Source organism: Hypanus sabinus, chromosome 15 (assembly GCF_030144855.1).
Source record: "Hypanus sabinus isolate sHypSab1 chromosome 15, sHypSab1.hap1, whole genome shotgun sequence".
In the NCBI taxonomy this organism is placed as follows: domain Eukaryota; kingdom Metazoa; phylum Chordata; class Chondrichthyes; order Myliobatiformes; family Dasyatidae; genus Hypanus; species Hypanus sabinus.
Window position 1 is genome coordinate 16,479,129 of NC_082720.1, and position 16,736 is coordinate 16,495,864.

The 16,736-nt window shown below is 44.2% G+C and overlaps 1 protein-coding gene across 9 annotated transcripts in view; it reads right to left on the reverse strand.

The window, feature by feature from the left end:
• The window catches only part of LOC132405321 (general transcription factor II-I repeat domain-containing protein 2-like), a 186,739-nt gene that overhangs the window by 45,162 nt on the left and 124,841 nt on the right, over positions 1–16,736 (reverse strand). For 2 of the 9 annotated variants that reach the window (XM_059990032.1, XM_059990029.1), the window contains exon 4: positions 12,474–12,609. The exons of 3 other annotated variants lie outside the window; for them this stretch is intronic. Coding sequence is in view for 1 of the 6 variants with exons in the window: in XM_059990035.1 (XP_059846018.1) it covers positions 12,556–12,609 (54 nt within the window). In the remaining 5 variants the exon portion in view is untranslated. Of the gene's footprint in view, positions 1–3,526; positions 5,430–8,854; positions 9,065–9,108; positions 12,610–16,736 lie in introns of those variants that run through there. 4 more of the 9 variants (XM_059990028.1, XM_059990030.1, XM_059990031.1 and 1 more) reach the window with 4 other exon arrangements.

Genomic DNA, 16,736 nt, shown 5'->3' on the forward strand with positions numbered 1-16,736 from the left:
TTGAGTGAAGTTCTACACAAATAACCACAGGCAAACAACACTATTACACTAACGGCCTCCAAGGCCCACTAATTCAACACAATCGAGCAAGCAATGAAGCATTCCTTTCCTATGATAGACCATAAATTCATATTTTTCCTTTAAGGTCACAACAGAAACAGCTATTTCTTAGCCAGCAACCATGAAAGCAAGAATAGATTGTGTGGAAAATATATACTTCCAAATAGACAAAAGAGACTGAAAAAATGCAGCAATTCATAACACCCTTGTGCAACCACATATCTTTACTCTTTTCTCAAACCATTTCTATATGGTGCAAACTGAGACTCCTGTGGAAGTAAATGCAAGTACAGGACCCTGTTATGATCACCTATCTTGGGTAGATATGCTACCTATCCATTAATCAACATGTGGTAAACCAACTGTGAGTCTTTGAACTAAGCTCCCACTTCCTTGTTCCCTTTTATCAATGTTCTTCTTATAGCCTCACATCTCTACTAATGGAGGGTTATTTTCTTCAGATCCAACTAAAGTAGACCACCATTAATCATAACTCAGATTCCAGTCATTGATGAAGACCTGTAAGCATTTACATGATTGCCAAATCTGATAATCCATGTGGCTGGCCACTCAATTGATAGAGGAAAAAAAAAATCAAGATAAAATCCTTATGCACGAGATGAATTCTTCCAATCTGTTGACAACCATGCAGAATGTATTGGAAGCACCATATTTCTCCTGATGGAGGATCTGTGGCTACAGGCTATTAATTTCATCAGTCAGATAAAGAGACTCCTCCTACCTTTTCACTTCATGAGTGAAGATCCACATTTAAGATAAAAATTGGTAAAAGGCTTGGATATTTCAGCTATTAATATTCAGTTCAAAGGATATAAAATGATAGAAACATAGAAAACATACAGCACAATACAGGTCCTTCCGCCCACAAAGCTGTGCCGAACATGTCCTTACTTAGAAATTACCTTGGGTTACCCATAGCCCTCTATGTTTCTGAGATCCATGTACCTGTCCAGGAGCCTCATAAAAGATCCTAATATCCCTCTGATCCTCCACACTGCCAAGAGTCATACCATTAATACTATATTCGGCCATCATATTTGACCTACCAAAATGAACCACCTCACACTTATCTGGGTTGAACTCCATCTGCCACCTTTCAGCCCGGTTTTGCATCCTATCAATGTCCCACTGTAACCTCTGACAGCCCTCCACACTATCCATACCTCCAACCTTTGTGTCATCAGCAAATTTACTAACCCATCCCTCCACACTATCCATACCTCCAACCTTTGTGTCATCAGCAAATTTACTAACCCATCCCTCCACTTCCTCATCCAGGTCATTTATAAAAATCACGAAAAAAAGGGGTCCCAGAACAGATCCCTGAGGCACTCCACTGGTCACCAACCTCCATGCAGAATATGACCCATCAACAACCACTCTTTGCCTTCTGTGGGCAAGCCAGTTCTGGATCCACAAAGCAATGTCCCCTTGGATCCCATGCCTCTTTACATTCTCAATTAGCCTTGTCAAACGCCTTGCTGAAATCCATATATGCTATATCTTCAGCTCTTCCTTCATCAATATGTAATTCAATCAGGCTCGTAAGGCATGACCTGTCTTTGACAAAGCCATGCTGACTATTCCTAATCATATTTTGCCTCTCCAAATGTTCATAAATCCTGCCTCTCAGGATCTTCTCCATCATCTTACTAACCACTGAAGTAAGACCCACTGGCCTATAACTTCCCTTGAAATTGGAGCCTCCCTGCCCTCTATTGTGGACCTGTACTTTTCCAGGTTGAAGAAGAGGGCGGGCAACATCATAAAGGACTCCTTCCATCCTGCGCACGGACTGTTTGAACTGCTTCCGTCTGGTAGGCGCTTCAGATCCCTCCAGGCTAAGACTAATAGGCACTGGAGAAGTTTTTTCCCTACTGCGGTCACTTTGCTGAACAGTTAACTGCCGGTTAACTGTCGGCTAACTATTACTTGGATTGCAATACTTGTATGTAAAATCTATATTTTCATTTATATTTATCATTATTATTGTTATGAGCAGAGAGACAACATTTGCCGGAAGTAAATTCCTTGTATGTGTAGAGGTACTTGGCGAGTAAAGTCTGATTCTGATTCTGAATAATGGAACAACATCTGCAACCCTCCAATCCTCTGGAACCTCTCCCATCCCCACTAATGATGCAAAGATCATTGTCAGAGGCTCAGCAGTCATCTCCCTCACCTCCCACAGTAGTCTGGTCCCAGTGACTTATTCAACTTCATGTTTTCCAAAAGCTCCAGCACACCCTCTTTCTTAATATCTACATGTTCAAGATTTTCAGTCTGCTGTAAGCCATCCCTACAATTGCCAAGGTCCTTTTCCATAGTGAATACTGAAGAAAAGTACTCTTTAAGTACCATTGCTATCTCCTCCAGTTCCATACACACTTTTCCACTGTCACACTTGATTGGTCCTATTCTCTGACATCTTATCCTCTTACTCTTCACATACTTGCAGAATGCCTTGGGGTTTTCCTTAATTCTGTCCACAAAGGCCTTCTTATGGCCCCTTCTGGCTCTCCGAATTTCTTTCTTAGGCTCCTTCCTGCTAGCGTTAAAATCTTCTAGATCTCTACCGTTACCTAGTTTTTTGAACCTTTTGTAAGCTTTTTTTTTCCTTGACTAGATTTACAACAGCCTTTGTACACTACAAGTTCCTGTACCCTACCATCCATTCTCTGTCTCATTGGAACTCCAGGCAAATATCCCCTGAACATTTGCCACACGTCTTCTGCACATTCCCCTGAGAACATCTGTTTGTTGCAAGGACAAGGCTGAGGATGAATCAAAGTGCAGGACACAGGCACAAAGGCAGAGTCAGGAGGCATTCTTGACACAGCGAGCATGGAATCTGTATCCAGGAGCGATGCTAGACTTAGAACTGGCAGTCCTGAGCACCATGAAACGAGGTTGACTAATGAACTGGCAGCTCCTTGTTGCGATCACAGGGTTTTTATACTGCATTTGCTGATGGAAAGCAGGTGTGTGTAGTTAGTGGAACCTGGGAATGATTGGAAACTAAACGAGGGGATTGAGGCCCAATTCCTGAGGTAAATAGCCAAGTGGGGGATTGCCAGAAGGGACCATGACAGTCCCCCTCCCTCACCGGGAGCCTCCAAGCCTGTCTGGATGGTCCCAATTAAAATCCTGAATGAGGGAAGGGTCTAGGATGAAGGAGCAGGGGACCCAGGAATGCTTTTCTGGACCGTACCCTTCTCAGTCTACCAGATACTGGAGACCCCTGCCCCTATAGCGCACATTCAGTAGTCTTCAGACAGTGTATGCCGGATGGTTGTTGATGATACGGGCAGGTGGGGGAGTCTCAACTAGGGGACATAGGGGGCTGACGGAAACTGGCTTTAACTGGGAAACATGAAAGGTCTGGTGGATGCGCATAGATCTTGGCAATTTTAGGCAGACCGCTGGGGGACTGAAAACATTCTACCTTGAATGGTCCCAGGAAGCGAGAGGTGAATTTCCTATGCTCGTTCTTGAGCGGGATATCCTTGGAGGAAAGCCATACCATCTGCCCCGGTTGGTACTCAGGCGCCGGAATCTGGTGTCAGTCGGCCATCTTCTTATTGGGTTTTGCTGATCTGAGTAGGGCCGTGTGTGTCTCCTCCCAAATCTTCAGGCACTGATCGATATGGTCCTGAACCGATGGTACCGCAATCACCTCTTCTTGTGCAGGGAACGGGGGGGGGGTTGGTACCCCAGGGAATGGAGACCTCCCAATGGCAGAGCTCACCCAGAGAGTTGTGGGCGTACTCAACCCATGGGAGGTGGTCGCTCCAGGCCGATGGGTTAAATCAATGTGTACAAAGGCTGGATGAACTCAGCAGCATCTGTTGAAATGAATTGGTCGACGGGTTGTTTGCCATTACACAACGAAGCATCGCCTCCAGGTCTTGGCTGACCCTTTCCATCTGCCCGTTCATCTGTGGGTGGAAGCCAGGTGACAGGCTGACCAATGCACCTAAGGCTTGACAGACAGCCTTCCATACCTGTGAGACCAACTGGGGACCTCGATCACAGATGATGTCTGTGATGACTCCGTGGAGGCAGAAGATGTGGCAGATGAGAAGATCTACAGTTTCATGAGAGGAAGGGAGTTTAGAGAGTGCTATGAAGCCTTGGAGAACCAGTCTACCACAGTGGGTACGGTGAAGGGGGTAGACCGGTGACGAAGTCCAGGGCGATGTGCAAGCAAGGATGACCAGGGACAGGTAGAGGACGAAGTAAACCCGTAGGTGGCCAATGAGAGGCTTTTCCCTGGGCACAGATAGAACATGTCGAGACATAGGAATGGGTATCCGTCTCCATGGACGGCCACCAAAAGTGTTTCTTCAGGAGCGCTAGGGTCCGATCACTCCCGGGACGGCAGGCAAACCGAGATGGGTGCTCCCATTGGAGAACCTGGGACCTGATGGAAACGGGCACATACAGGCGATCGCCGGGTCCATTGCCGGGGTTGGGGTCATCCCGTTGGGCTTCTTTTACTTTGGAATCGATCTCCCAAGTGAGGGGGGCAACCACGCAGGATGGTGGGAGGATAGTCCATGGGCTGGAAGTGTCCTCCTTGGAGTCGTATTGGCGGGAGACCACGTCCGGCTTCCCGTTCTTGGACCCCGGACGGTATGTGAGGGAAAACTTGAACCGTCCAAAAAATTACGCCCAACGGGCCTGGTAGGAGTTCAAACGTTTGGCGGTCTGAATGTACCCCAGGTTTTTATGATCAGTCCATACCACAAACGGTTGTTCTGCCCCCTCCAGCCAGTGCCTCCATTCTTCCAATGCTAGTTTGACCGTCAGGAGTTCCCGATTCCCCACATCGTAATTCCAATCGGCGGGGGACAGTCGGCAAGAATAGAAGGCACAGGGGTGAAGCTTTTCGTTCGAACTTGATCGTTGGGACAGGACTACTCTTATCCCGGAGTCAGAGGCGTCCACCTCGACAATGAACTGACGGGCTGGGTCCAGATGGAGCGGGGGGGAGCGGTGGTGAAATGCCCCTTCAGATCAGTGAACACCGAGTCAGCTTTAGAGTCCCAACAGAAAGGGGTAGTAGGCTAAGGGGGGCCACCACTCGACTGTAGTCTCTGATAAATCAGCTGTAGAAGTTTGAAAATCCCAGGAATCGGTGAAGTTGTTTGCGGGCCGTGGGCCTAGGCCATTCTTCCAGTGCCCGGATCTTCTCGGGGTCTGCTCTCACCTGCCCGCTCTCGATGATATGACCCAGGAAGCTGACCGAAGGAACGTGGAACTCACATTTCTCCACCTTCACAAATAATTGGTTTTCCCACAGTCTCTGGAGGACTTGATGGACATGGTGAACGTGTTCTTGGGTGCTAGAAAATATCAGGATATCATTGAGGTAAACGAATATGGACCGATTAATAAAGTCCCTCAGTACGTCATTAATGAGGGCTTGAAAAACGGCGGGAGCATTGGTGAGGCCAAACGGCATGACCAAATATTCAAAGTAGCCCAGAGGTGTATTAAAGGCTGTCTTTCACTCATCCCCCTCCCTCATCCTGACTAGAAGATAGGTGTTACAAAGGTCCAGCTTTGAGAAAATGGTGGCTCCATGCAGTGGTTCAAAAGCCAAACTAATGAGGGGTAAAGGGTACTTATTCTTAATTGTTATACTGTTTAGGCCTCTGTAATCAAAACAAGGACGAAGCAGCCCATCCTTCTTTTCTACAAGGAAGAACCCAGCACCTGCCAGGGAAGATGAAGGCCTGATAATGCCCACCACGAGGGACTCGCTGATGTACCTCTCCATGGCCTCTCTCTCCGGTCGGGATAGGTTAAAAAGGCGACTGGTGGGTAGCGAGGCTACGGAGAGAAGGCCAATGACATGATCATATGGGCAGTGCGGAGGCAGGGAAAGGGCCCGTTCTTTACTGAATACCAGTTCCAGGTCACGGTATTCTGTGGGGATTCAGGACAAATCGAGGGATTCCGGGACAGGCGGAGTCACGGTAGCTTCCCTGGGAGATGGGGCTCACCGCAGACAGTTGGCGTGGCAAGACTGGCTCCATTTGGCTATCCTCCCGGTAGACCAGTCGATGTGGGGATTGTGTTGGGTCAGCCACGGATACCCTGGAACTACCGGGGCTTGAGGTGAATGAATGAGACTGAATCGTATCTCCTCCCGATGGTTGCCGGATAGGATCAAGATCAGGGGTGGCGTACAGTGGGTCACCCGAGTCAGCAGTTTTCCATCCAGGACCCGGCCTCCAGGGGGTAGTTAGCAGCTCACGAGGTGTTCCAGCCTGGGAGGCTATGTCTTCATCCAGCAGGTTGTACTCGGCACTGGAATCCACCAGAGCTGATAGGGACAGAGGCTGTCATTGGTAATTTACAGTAGCCGGGATCTGCATCCAAGTCTGGGGGGCTGAAGGGAGTGTCGTCCGACTCACCAGGACCCCCACTTTTTCACTACCTCCCTTTTGGCCACTTAGGGCAGGTATCCGGGAAATGTCCTGGCTGCCCATAATGGAAACAATCCCCAGCTCCCCACCTCCGAAGTCGTTTGGCCAGGGAGGGCCGGTTCCATCCCAGCTGCACCGGTTTCTCCCCCAGAGTGGTGGGGACGGTTGGAGTGGGAGCTACACTTGGAGCGGCCGGGGAAGGAAGGCTGGCTGGGACTGATAAGGTGGACCGTGGGCTTCCCTGAGGAACGGGGCGACTGGTTCTTTTCTCAGCTGCTCTTGAAGTTGATTATCTAATCTAGTGGCTAGCGAGATCAGAGAGTCAAGACAGTCTGTGTCGTCCCTCGCTGCCAGTTCATCCTTTATCTTGTCCGAGAGGCCCTGTTGAAACACCCTCCTGCAGGGCCTCGTCCACTCTGCGTCTGCGGCTAAGGTTCGGAGCTTGATGGAAAACCTTGCTACACGTCACAAACCCTGACAAAAGGTCAGCAAGCGTTTGGCAGTGTCCTTACCGCGAATGGGTTGTTCGAGGACCTTTCTCATTTCAGCAACAAAGGAGGAACAAACCTCTGGTCTGCTATCCCATATCGCAGTTGCCCAAGCCAAGCCATCCCCTTGTGACAGCCCCATGATGTACGCAATCTTGGATTTATCTGAAGTGTACATACATGGCTGTAGCTCAAAGACTAGAGAGCATCGTAACAGGAAGGCCCAGCACCTCCCTAGGTCCCCAGCACTGGGTTCAGGCTTGGGGACGTTAGGCTCTCAAGGGGACTATGTTACTGATTCCAGGGGCAACACCATCCCGTGAGGGGCAGTTTGGGTAGGCAGGATTCTTGGAGAGGACAGAGAAAGGGAAGCAGAAAATCAGTCCACCTGCTCACTGACCTTCCGTACATTCGTGGACAGCATCCAAAGGTTGTCCATGACCTCCCTAAGTAGGAGGTCGCGGACACCCAGTAGGTAGGCCTGACTGGCGAGGGCCTGTTGTACGGAATCCATGTCTGCTGGGTTCATTATGGCCAGTTCGTTCTGATGCAAGGATGAGGCTGAGGATGAACCCAAGTGCAGAACACGGGCACGGAGGCAGAGTCAGGAGGCGTTCTTGACATAGCGAGCATGGAATCGGTATCCAGGAGCGATACTAGACTGACAACTGGCAGTCCAAAGAACCATGAAACAAGGTTACTCACACCAGAGTCAACCAACAAACTGGCAGCTCCTTGTTGTGATCACAGGGTTTTATCCTGCATTTGCTGATGGAAAGCAGGTGTGTGTAGTTAGTGGAACCTGGGAATGATTGGAAACTAAATGAGGGGATTGAGGCCCAATTCCTGAGGTAAATAGCCAAGTGGGGGATTGCTAGAAGGGACCATGGAACTGTTCCCAATTTATGCTTCCAAGTTCCTGCCTGGTAGCCTCATATTTCCCCTTACTCCAATTAAACACTTTTCTAACTTGTCTGTTCCTATCCCTCTCTCCAATGCTATGGTAAAGGAGATAGAATTGTGGTCACTATCTCCAAAATACTTTCTAACTGAGAGATCTGTCACCTGACCAGGTTCAAGTCCCAATACCAAATCAAGTACAGCTTGTCCTCTTGTAGGCTTATCTACATATAGTGACAAGAAACCTTCTTGAACACACCTGACAAACTCCACCCCATCTAAACCCCTCGCTCTCCCACTGCAACAACCCTGTTATTATTACATCTTTCCAGAAACTGTCTCCCTATCTGCTCCTCGATGTCCCTGTTACTATTGGGTGGTCTATAAAATACCATTTCCTATTCTTAACTTCCACCCACAGAGACTCAGTAGATAATCCCTTCATGTCTTCCTCCTTTTCTGCAGCTGTGACACTATCTCTGATCAACAGTGCCACACCCCAACTCTTTTGCCTCCCTCCGTCCTTTCTGAAACACCTAAAGCCTGGCACTCGAAGTAACCACTCCTGCCCCTGAGCCATCCAAGTCTCTGTTCACCACACTCCTTGCATTAAAATAGACACATCTCAAGCCATCGGTCTGAGCACGTCCCTGCTCTATCACCTGCCTATCCTCCCTCTCACACTGTCTCCAAGCTTTCTCTATTTGTGAGCCAACCGCCTCTTCCTCCAGTTCAGTTCCCACTCCCCAGCAATCCTAGCTTAAACTCTTCCCAATAGTCTTAGCAAACCTCCCCGCCAGGATACTGGACCCCTGAGATTCAAGTGCAACCATCCTTTTTTGTGCAGGATACTCCTGTCCCAATGATCCAGAATTCTGTATCCCTGCCCCCTGCTCCAGTCCCTCAGCCACACGTTTATCCTCCACCTCACTCTATTCCAATACTCACTGTCATGTGGCACAGGCAGTAATCCCGAGATGACTACCATTGTGGTCCTGCTTCCCAACTTCCTTCCTAACTTTCTGTAGTTTGCTTTCAGGACCTCCTCCCTTTTCCTGCCTATGTCATTGGTTCCAATATGTCCCATGATCTGTGGAGGTTCTCCTTCCCATTTCAGGATAACATAGGCGCGATCAAAAACATCCCGGACCCTGGCACCTGGGAGGCAAACTACCAACAGTGCTTCTTTCCTGCATCCACAGAATCGCCTGTGGATATTCAACAAAGTTTAGTTGCCAATCATGTAAAATTAAAAGGAATTCAGTGTAATATAATTTAATTTGATTTATAATGTAATTAATAACGATGATGGGAAAGTTTCTAACAAATTCAATAAAAGACAGACTACTTTGTATAAAAATATAGGAGCAGGCAATAGCTTTGAAGAATCATTTAAAAAGCATCTGTCCAATCAGAGATCCATTGATTCTCTAAATGCTGTATTTGGGAATGCCAAGTATTTTACAATATCCCATGAATCTTCATAATGGCAACAATGTAATTGCTTTTAGCAATTATATTGTCCAAAGATACTTCGGTTCTGATCCAATATATTGTTCATTCAATATTTAACATTAACACTTACCGAAAGCTTCAAAAGACTTATACATTGTTAGAAAAATAACACAGCATTAATATTCCAAAAGCAGACTTGTAATTCTCTTCCACCCTTCAGAGAATAGAAATTGTTCAAAGCTTTTAAGCAAATTGAATCATCGCTCAATCCTGATGTAGTTCTAAGTGACCTTCTGTACATTACTCTCCTCGTTTGGCTAGCAATGTTAAACTAATCTTCCTCTCCATTCTGACTCTTGATGAATGAATTGGATATACTGTATGTCTCTGTGTTCTTTTCTAAATTAGTTCCTTTTTTTTCCCTTCCCATATTCATTACCTCAGTACATTTTGTTTACCATTGTCTCATCTCAAACAGGCAAAGGTCATTCAGCCCCTTATGTCTGTTCCGCCGTTTGATGAGATCATAGCTGATCATTTACCTCAGTGCCATTTCCCTCTACTAACCCATATTCCTTGCTTACCCCAATATTCAGAAATCTATCACTTTTTTGAACATAATCAGTGGCTGAGCCTTCATAACACATGGGTAGAGAATTCATTAATTGGCCATTCCTCTTCTTTTGTGTCTGTATCCCTGGTTCTGCACACCACATCAAGGGGAATATCTTCCTTTTACACAGCCAAGTCCCACAAGAATTGTTCATGTTTCAATGAGATCATCTTTACTTCTTTAAAACTCTGGAAGAAATTACAAAGAGTATAGACTCCATCTACTTAATATCACTTCATAAAACTAGTCTCAATTCCAAGGAGTTAAGCTAGCCACTGTTGCACTCGGAACCCCTCCACAATATTCCTGGTGTGGTCTTATTTAACAAAGAATAGTTCAAATAATTTTTGATTATCTACTAAATTTTACCGTTCATCGTTATGTTACTTACATTTCCAGGTTAAAAATAAACATACATTGTTATGTATCTGTTATCACTGAACTAACCTCTTACTTTCTCAAGCCTGCCCCTTACCACCTCATGATCTAATCTACTTTATCACTTTTTTCTCAATCTACCTGTATATTTACTCTTCCTGGACAGATCCTTGGGGTTGAGGATGACCAGTTTCATTTCCAGTTCTTCATTTCCAGAGCTGACCGACAAGGCCAATATAGATGCCATAGATTCTTCTGCAGATTGGGGAAGAAGTTGCTGATGGGTTTGGTGGATAAGTAGTTGTGAGGTGGTGAACTGCGTCTACCACTTGTGCTAGGGTTCTGAATTCTTCTTCTCCACTTTAGGTATTCATGCCAGGGGTTCAAGGAGTCAGCAAGGATGTTGTACTTTTCAAAGAGGCTTTATGAACATCCCTAAATAATTTCTTCTGTCCACCCAGGATTTTTCCATGACAGATTTCAGTTGAATATAGATATGAGCATATAAATTAAAAACAATATGCAAATTGACCCACTTAGCCCAGTCTGCCTCTCGATAAGATCATTGCTGATCTGATTGTAACCTCAGCTTCACACTTCAATCTGCTCATGGTTATTTTTCAATGGCTTGTTTAACAAGCATCTGTCTCTGCATTAATAACTATTCTAAAACTTTTCTTCTGAAGTACAGAGTTCCAGAGTAGCATGATCCTCTGAGAGCTCGGAATAGAATGTCCTTGTGCGGGTGTAAACAAATTGAACTGCCCAATTGCACGACTGAGCCAAATCAGAATTTTGATGCTGAGAACCTTGGCCGAGGAGAGGACGATAATAGTGATTTACTTATTCTCCAGAGAACTTGGAGGAATTTGTATTGGCGCTACTTTGTCAGTGCTTTGAGGCGCCTGCTACAGGTAGTCCATTATTCAAAAGCATACTGGATACCAATACCCATTAAATACATGTGTTTTGTGTGACTCTGATGCTTCAAACGTCAAATTCCTTTTCCTTAGCTTGTTAAAAATTGTGTTAGTGAAACGGAGATTATGACCTTTATCATCAACATCAGCCTTGGCTGGACAGTGTCTGAAAAATAGGAAGCGGTCCATATTTTTCAGAATCTTGCTGAAAGCTATTGAGTTAGAAGAGCAGGTTTCTTCTGCTGAGTGCAATGCCTTCATTTTTGGTTTGCTTCATTTAGTAAGTTCTCTCTGAAAAGGAAGCTGTCCACAGAATCTGCACAAACATGTCATTTGCATAATACAGCTTGATTGCTGACTTTGATATTCTGGAGTGCTGGGGTCATAAGATGAACGATTTCCCATTGGTTTCAAAAATGAGTGTTCATTTGGAGTTTAGCCTATTGGAAGGGAATTGCAAATCTTCGCCTCTCTTCTACGAGGGGCAATTGATACATTCATCCCGCAGAAAGTCTGAATAACTCATCTCCTTTTACCATAGGCCAAGAAATTATTAATAACTCCTGATGAGTTATTGACTGATGAATTATTAACTTCAAACTTTCTGCATAATCACTTAAGGAGTTGAACTGCATGTGCATGTAAGGAGAGCTGTATAACTCATCTCCTTCTACCGTAGGCCACAAACTTATCAATCACCCCTGCTGTGGACACCTTCTGGAGGTCCAAGATCTGTATACTCCACGACCGCTGGACTAAGTGTGTAAATGTAGGAGGGGACTATGTTGAAAAATGAATGTGCTAGGTTTTCTAAAATTGACTCCTTCTACCTTAGGCCACGAACTTATCAATTACCCCTTGTAAATATACTCCGCTTTCTGCCAATCAGCAAATTCAGCACCAAGGAAGCACTACATTGATGGAAATTACTTTTTTCTAGTAAGATATTAAGCAGAAGCTTCCTTTATTTCTTTCAAATGTCATACCTGATGCTGGAGAAGAAAGAGATGGTTGGCCATATTTCCAAACCAATTGGCAGAACCTGCCAACCTCCTTCACCTCTAATCTGTTTACAACTAATGGATGAAAATAATCAAGAACAATAAAGGACATAACAATCCATGACTTGGCATTTATGCAGATGGGATAGCATAGTTGTATGGCTGCCTCTCAGCTCCAATGAACCAGGTTCAATCCTCACCGCAGGTGCCCCTTTTGAGTGGAGTTTGCACATTTTTGTTCCGGTATCTGCACGTGCTTCCTCCCAGTGCTCCACTTTCCTCTCAGATGTTAAAGAGTACGTTAATTGCCCGAAGTGTGTTGTGGAGTGATAAAATCTGAGGGAGGTTGATGAAAACATGGAGAGGATAAGTTACGAAAACTGACCATCTTATTTTATACACAATAGGGAAAGCCATATAATAACACATAATTGCAGTCCTTGTGACATATAAAAGTCACACAATATTTACTGTATGTCACATAATCCCACATAATCCCAGTGGGCAGACTACATTTAATGTGCTGGTAAGTGAACCTTTGAAACTGGTCAGGACTGATAACTGATCTCCAACCATATGGGAAGCTGAAAGCTTAGCATCTGAACTTTCCCATCTCTGGAAACCCCCAGTGCCATCCATTGATTGGGAATTAGATTGGATTGCTTACCACTAAAGCTCTTACCCTACCCGATAGTTCACTCTCCACTGAAACTGAAATTAGAAAGCACATAAATCCAGTTTTCCCAGTTTCCTCCAGCTTTCCAACAGCCAGTTTAGATTGAAGAGACTTCATCAGTGTCTAGAGATAGAGGGGTAAAGCAGGAAATGGCTTTGAGCTGTGGACAAAGTTTACTCACACATGACACTCAATTTCCTATCAGGAGTCATAGAATCATAGAGAAGTACAGCACAGGAACAGGCCATTCAGCCCACCTAGTCCTCGCCAAACCATTTAAACTCCTGATGTTCGCATTTTCTCTCTCGGTTCTGCTATGTGACAAACACCATTATGCACAGATGCTTAGACTGGGTCTGTTTCACAAGCACTCCAGTGGAATTAATCCCTGGATAACCTAACAGCAAACTATTCATACAAATACCCAGCATTCCTTTTATAGAAACTGCCACAGATTTTCCTATCAACATTTTATCTCATCACATGTTATTATTTCCAATCAGATTTTGAATAATAATTCATTTTTGAAGCTCTTTGTGTTTTATTTCCTTGAAGTTTTGTACTCACTACAACCAAACCACTTGCCAAGATAGTTAAGGGTCAAGCACTTTGACCAAGGGCCAGGGTCAAAGGAGAACATTAGACATCCTTCTCCACACAATGTTAAATCGACTGGGATTTTGCAAAACAACAGCTTTATCATTAGTAATATATTAAACTTATTTTATCAAATTGCCATAGGGAAAGTTGAGTGCATGCTTTCAGTATCATGGATCGATCCTGAGGAAGGGTGTCAGCCTAAAAACTTGACTGTCGATTCATTTCCATAGAAGCTGCCTGACCTGTGAGTCCCTCCTGCATTTTGTGTGTTACGATGAATCCAAGTGTCTGGATTTCTAAGTCCAGAAAAATAACCACCATCATATCATTTTGCAGTTGATTAGATCATATAGATGCAGCAGTGATTTGTCAACCGTACAAAATAATCCTTTAACAGTGTAAGTCTTGATCCTACCCTATGGGCACTAGGCAGCACAAAAGTCCACAAAGTTTCAAAATGACCAAAAGATCATGAAAGCCATTGTCATTGTCAAAGTAGCCAGTCGCCTTGGATGTGGTTAGGATCTAGATGGGAGGATGAGGGGTTAATGGGAAGCAGAATTTCTGGTTACTGGCAGTGTAGGAGGTCAGATCTGGGTAGCAAAATAAGAAACGTCTAAAGAAATTTCTCCAGGTCAGTGTCATTAAAACACAGCGACTTGTGACCATTGCTTAATGGAACAACTGAATCGATTTCCCACACATTACTCCATGAGGATCATTCTGCACAAAATTCTGATATCAAAGGAAATGAAGATATCTTGCCAATCAAGAAAGCGGCACATCATTGGCTTCTCCAGTGAAGTACGGGAGAAGCAATAGGTGTTATCCTATCCTGCAATGTCCAGACTCCGAAAAGAAAGAAATAAAATGACTGGTGCCAGGATAAAATTGAACCAGAAATACTTGGCTGAATTTTTTTGGTGCAAGGTTAAATGTGACAAAACAGATTACAATGGTATTTTGGGACTTGGCCATCCATTACAGATTCCATTACCGGTATGTTGATAAGAGTTGGGGAGAGCCAACATTTATTCTGATGCTTATATTTGGTAAGAATGTGTTTCTTAATATAAAAGGTTATGCTCTATTTCCTTTTGTGCCTCAGGAGGTACAAATATTAATTAATGAGGTCATTAAAATTCAGAAACAGTAAACCATAAAACTCACAATGAGGTGCTATTCCCTATTCTACTCCTTTGTGTTTGGCTCAGTTTAGAAATCCTTAGTGTTCTGCAAGATGCATGCTGGGATAGCCCAGCTGCTCAAAACTTCAGTTCCCAAATGATGATTCTGATAAAATATAAAGGCAAAGGTCAATCAAATTGTTTTTTTTTAGGTCCTGATTTAACTGTGCCCTTTTCTTAGGTAGCATTGTAAATTCTCAAAGGCCATACAATGTTACGCAATACTCTTCACTGGAAGTCTGAGTTAAACGAGTCGGAGCTGCTATACACAAAAATATTGCCCAAAGGGAACGGCACAAACTTGAAATTAAGAAATTAATGCAGAAACCTGCTTACTTACATCATTTGACTCAAGCACTGTTGGTTTTACAAGCTTCAACACTGTAAGGCAAATTTTAAGGTTGGTCTGTATTAACAAAACTGAAAGGAAATTTGCAAACGAAGTACAGCATTCCTAAGTTTTGTCCAGTTAAATTGAACAGGAGCAAGATTCTTCAGACTGCTTTTCTGTGAAATCAGCGCTCCATTTTAGCCAAGTAACATAGTACGTATTTGGTGTCAAAGGAACGACTGTTGTTAAACGGGGTTAATGTTTTCTGAATGTGAGAAATGACTTGCATTTCTATAGGACTTTCGTGACCTCAGAGTGTCCCAAGGAGCTTTACAATCGATGAAGTACTTTTGATGGTTCCAACTATTGTGATGTGGGAAACACAGAACTCAGCTGCACTGTGACAAGGTTAGACCTCCGCTTAGCGGCACTGCCTTCCCCTCACCCCCTCAATGAAATAAACAGAGTAAAGCTGGGTTTTTAAGTGAGTGCTTTAATAAAACAGAGGAAATGAAATCTCATTTAATGTAAAACCTATGGAGCAGTAATTTGACAAAATCCCATTGCACTAACAGCCAGGGATCGAAAATAGTTCATAAAGAGCAGTGCAGCCATCAGCACCCACCAGAAGGAGCACTTGTAAATCTCCTTAAGACACTATTCCACAGTATGGTGCTCTCTACAAACTTGTTGTACACCAGATGTTGAGAAACAAACAAGGCTCTGGAGCTAACAAAATCCCTCCTCACATACTAAAGACTGATATCAAAATATTTTTGTTTTGGACTCATGTCTCATCTCGCTCATCTGTGAAGAGGAGGACGCACTGAGAAACACTGATTGTGAACACCTGTAGGTAGGGAGGCAAGTCTGACTAAAGTTAATACAGAGAATATTCCCTGCTGTCTGCCACTGTTAACTATCCTCACCCTGTGACAAATCCAAGAAACCAACAATGACCGTTGCTCCATGATGAAATACAGCCCATTAGAGACCCAATCCTACGGCGATCAAGCAGGCTCACATTGTGCCAAGCATCTTTTCGATCCACCTCTCTGCACTACTTTACCAAATCTTTAACAGGATTCACAGTGGACTGGATTAATTCTATTGCACAAACCAGTTTGGATGGTGGAATTATTCACTTCTGTAGCTGAATTTCATTATCTTGTTCATTAACTTTGACTGTCATAGAAAAAAGTACTAATTGTTTTTATCAGTTTATTCTTCTTTTCCTAAATGACAACCAACAATGTGTCCTTGAAGCCACAGACTTGTTGATGTTACTGAGTTTATGGGTCAGGAATGGGAAGATATCTTTAGTCTGCTCATCCCATAAACACTTCTCATCTAATGCAATTAGACTTTCCAGATGGAAAACAAAATAAAAGCAATGAATGCTAACCCATTGTTTCATTAAGCTTTCTTTATGGGGGAGATAGTATGATTGAACTAGAAAAAGGTCTCCTTTCACCTATGATAACAAATTCAATGTCTGGGACCAGGAAAGTCTATTCCACCTCTCAAAACCATTCCATCCATGTGTCCATTCCATTTTATGGACCTTACCGTTTTAACTCATTCACAATATTCTTCTGAGCTCCCCAGCTCGGTGCAAAACCTTGCCTTGGTTAGTCCTGCACTGTTCAATCTTTATCTATTGCCCTGC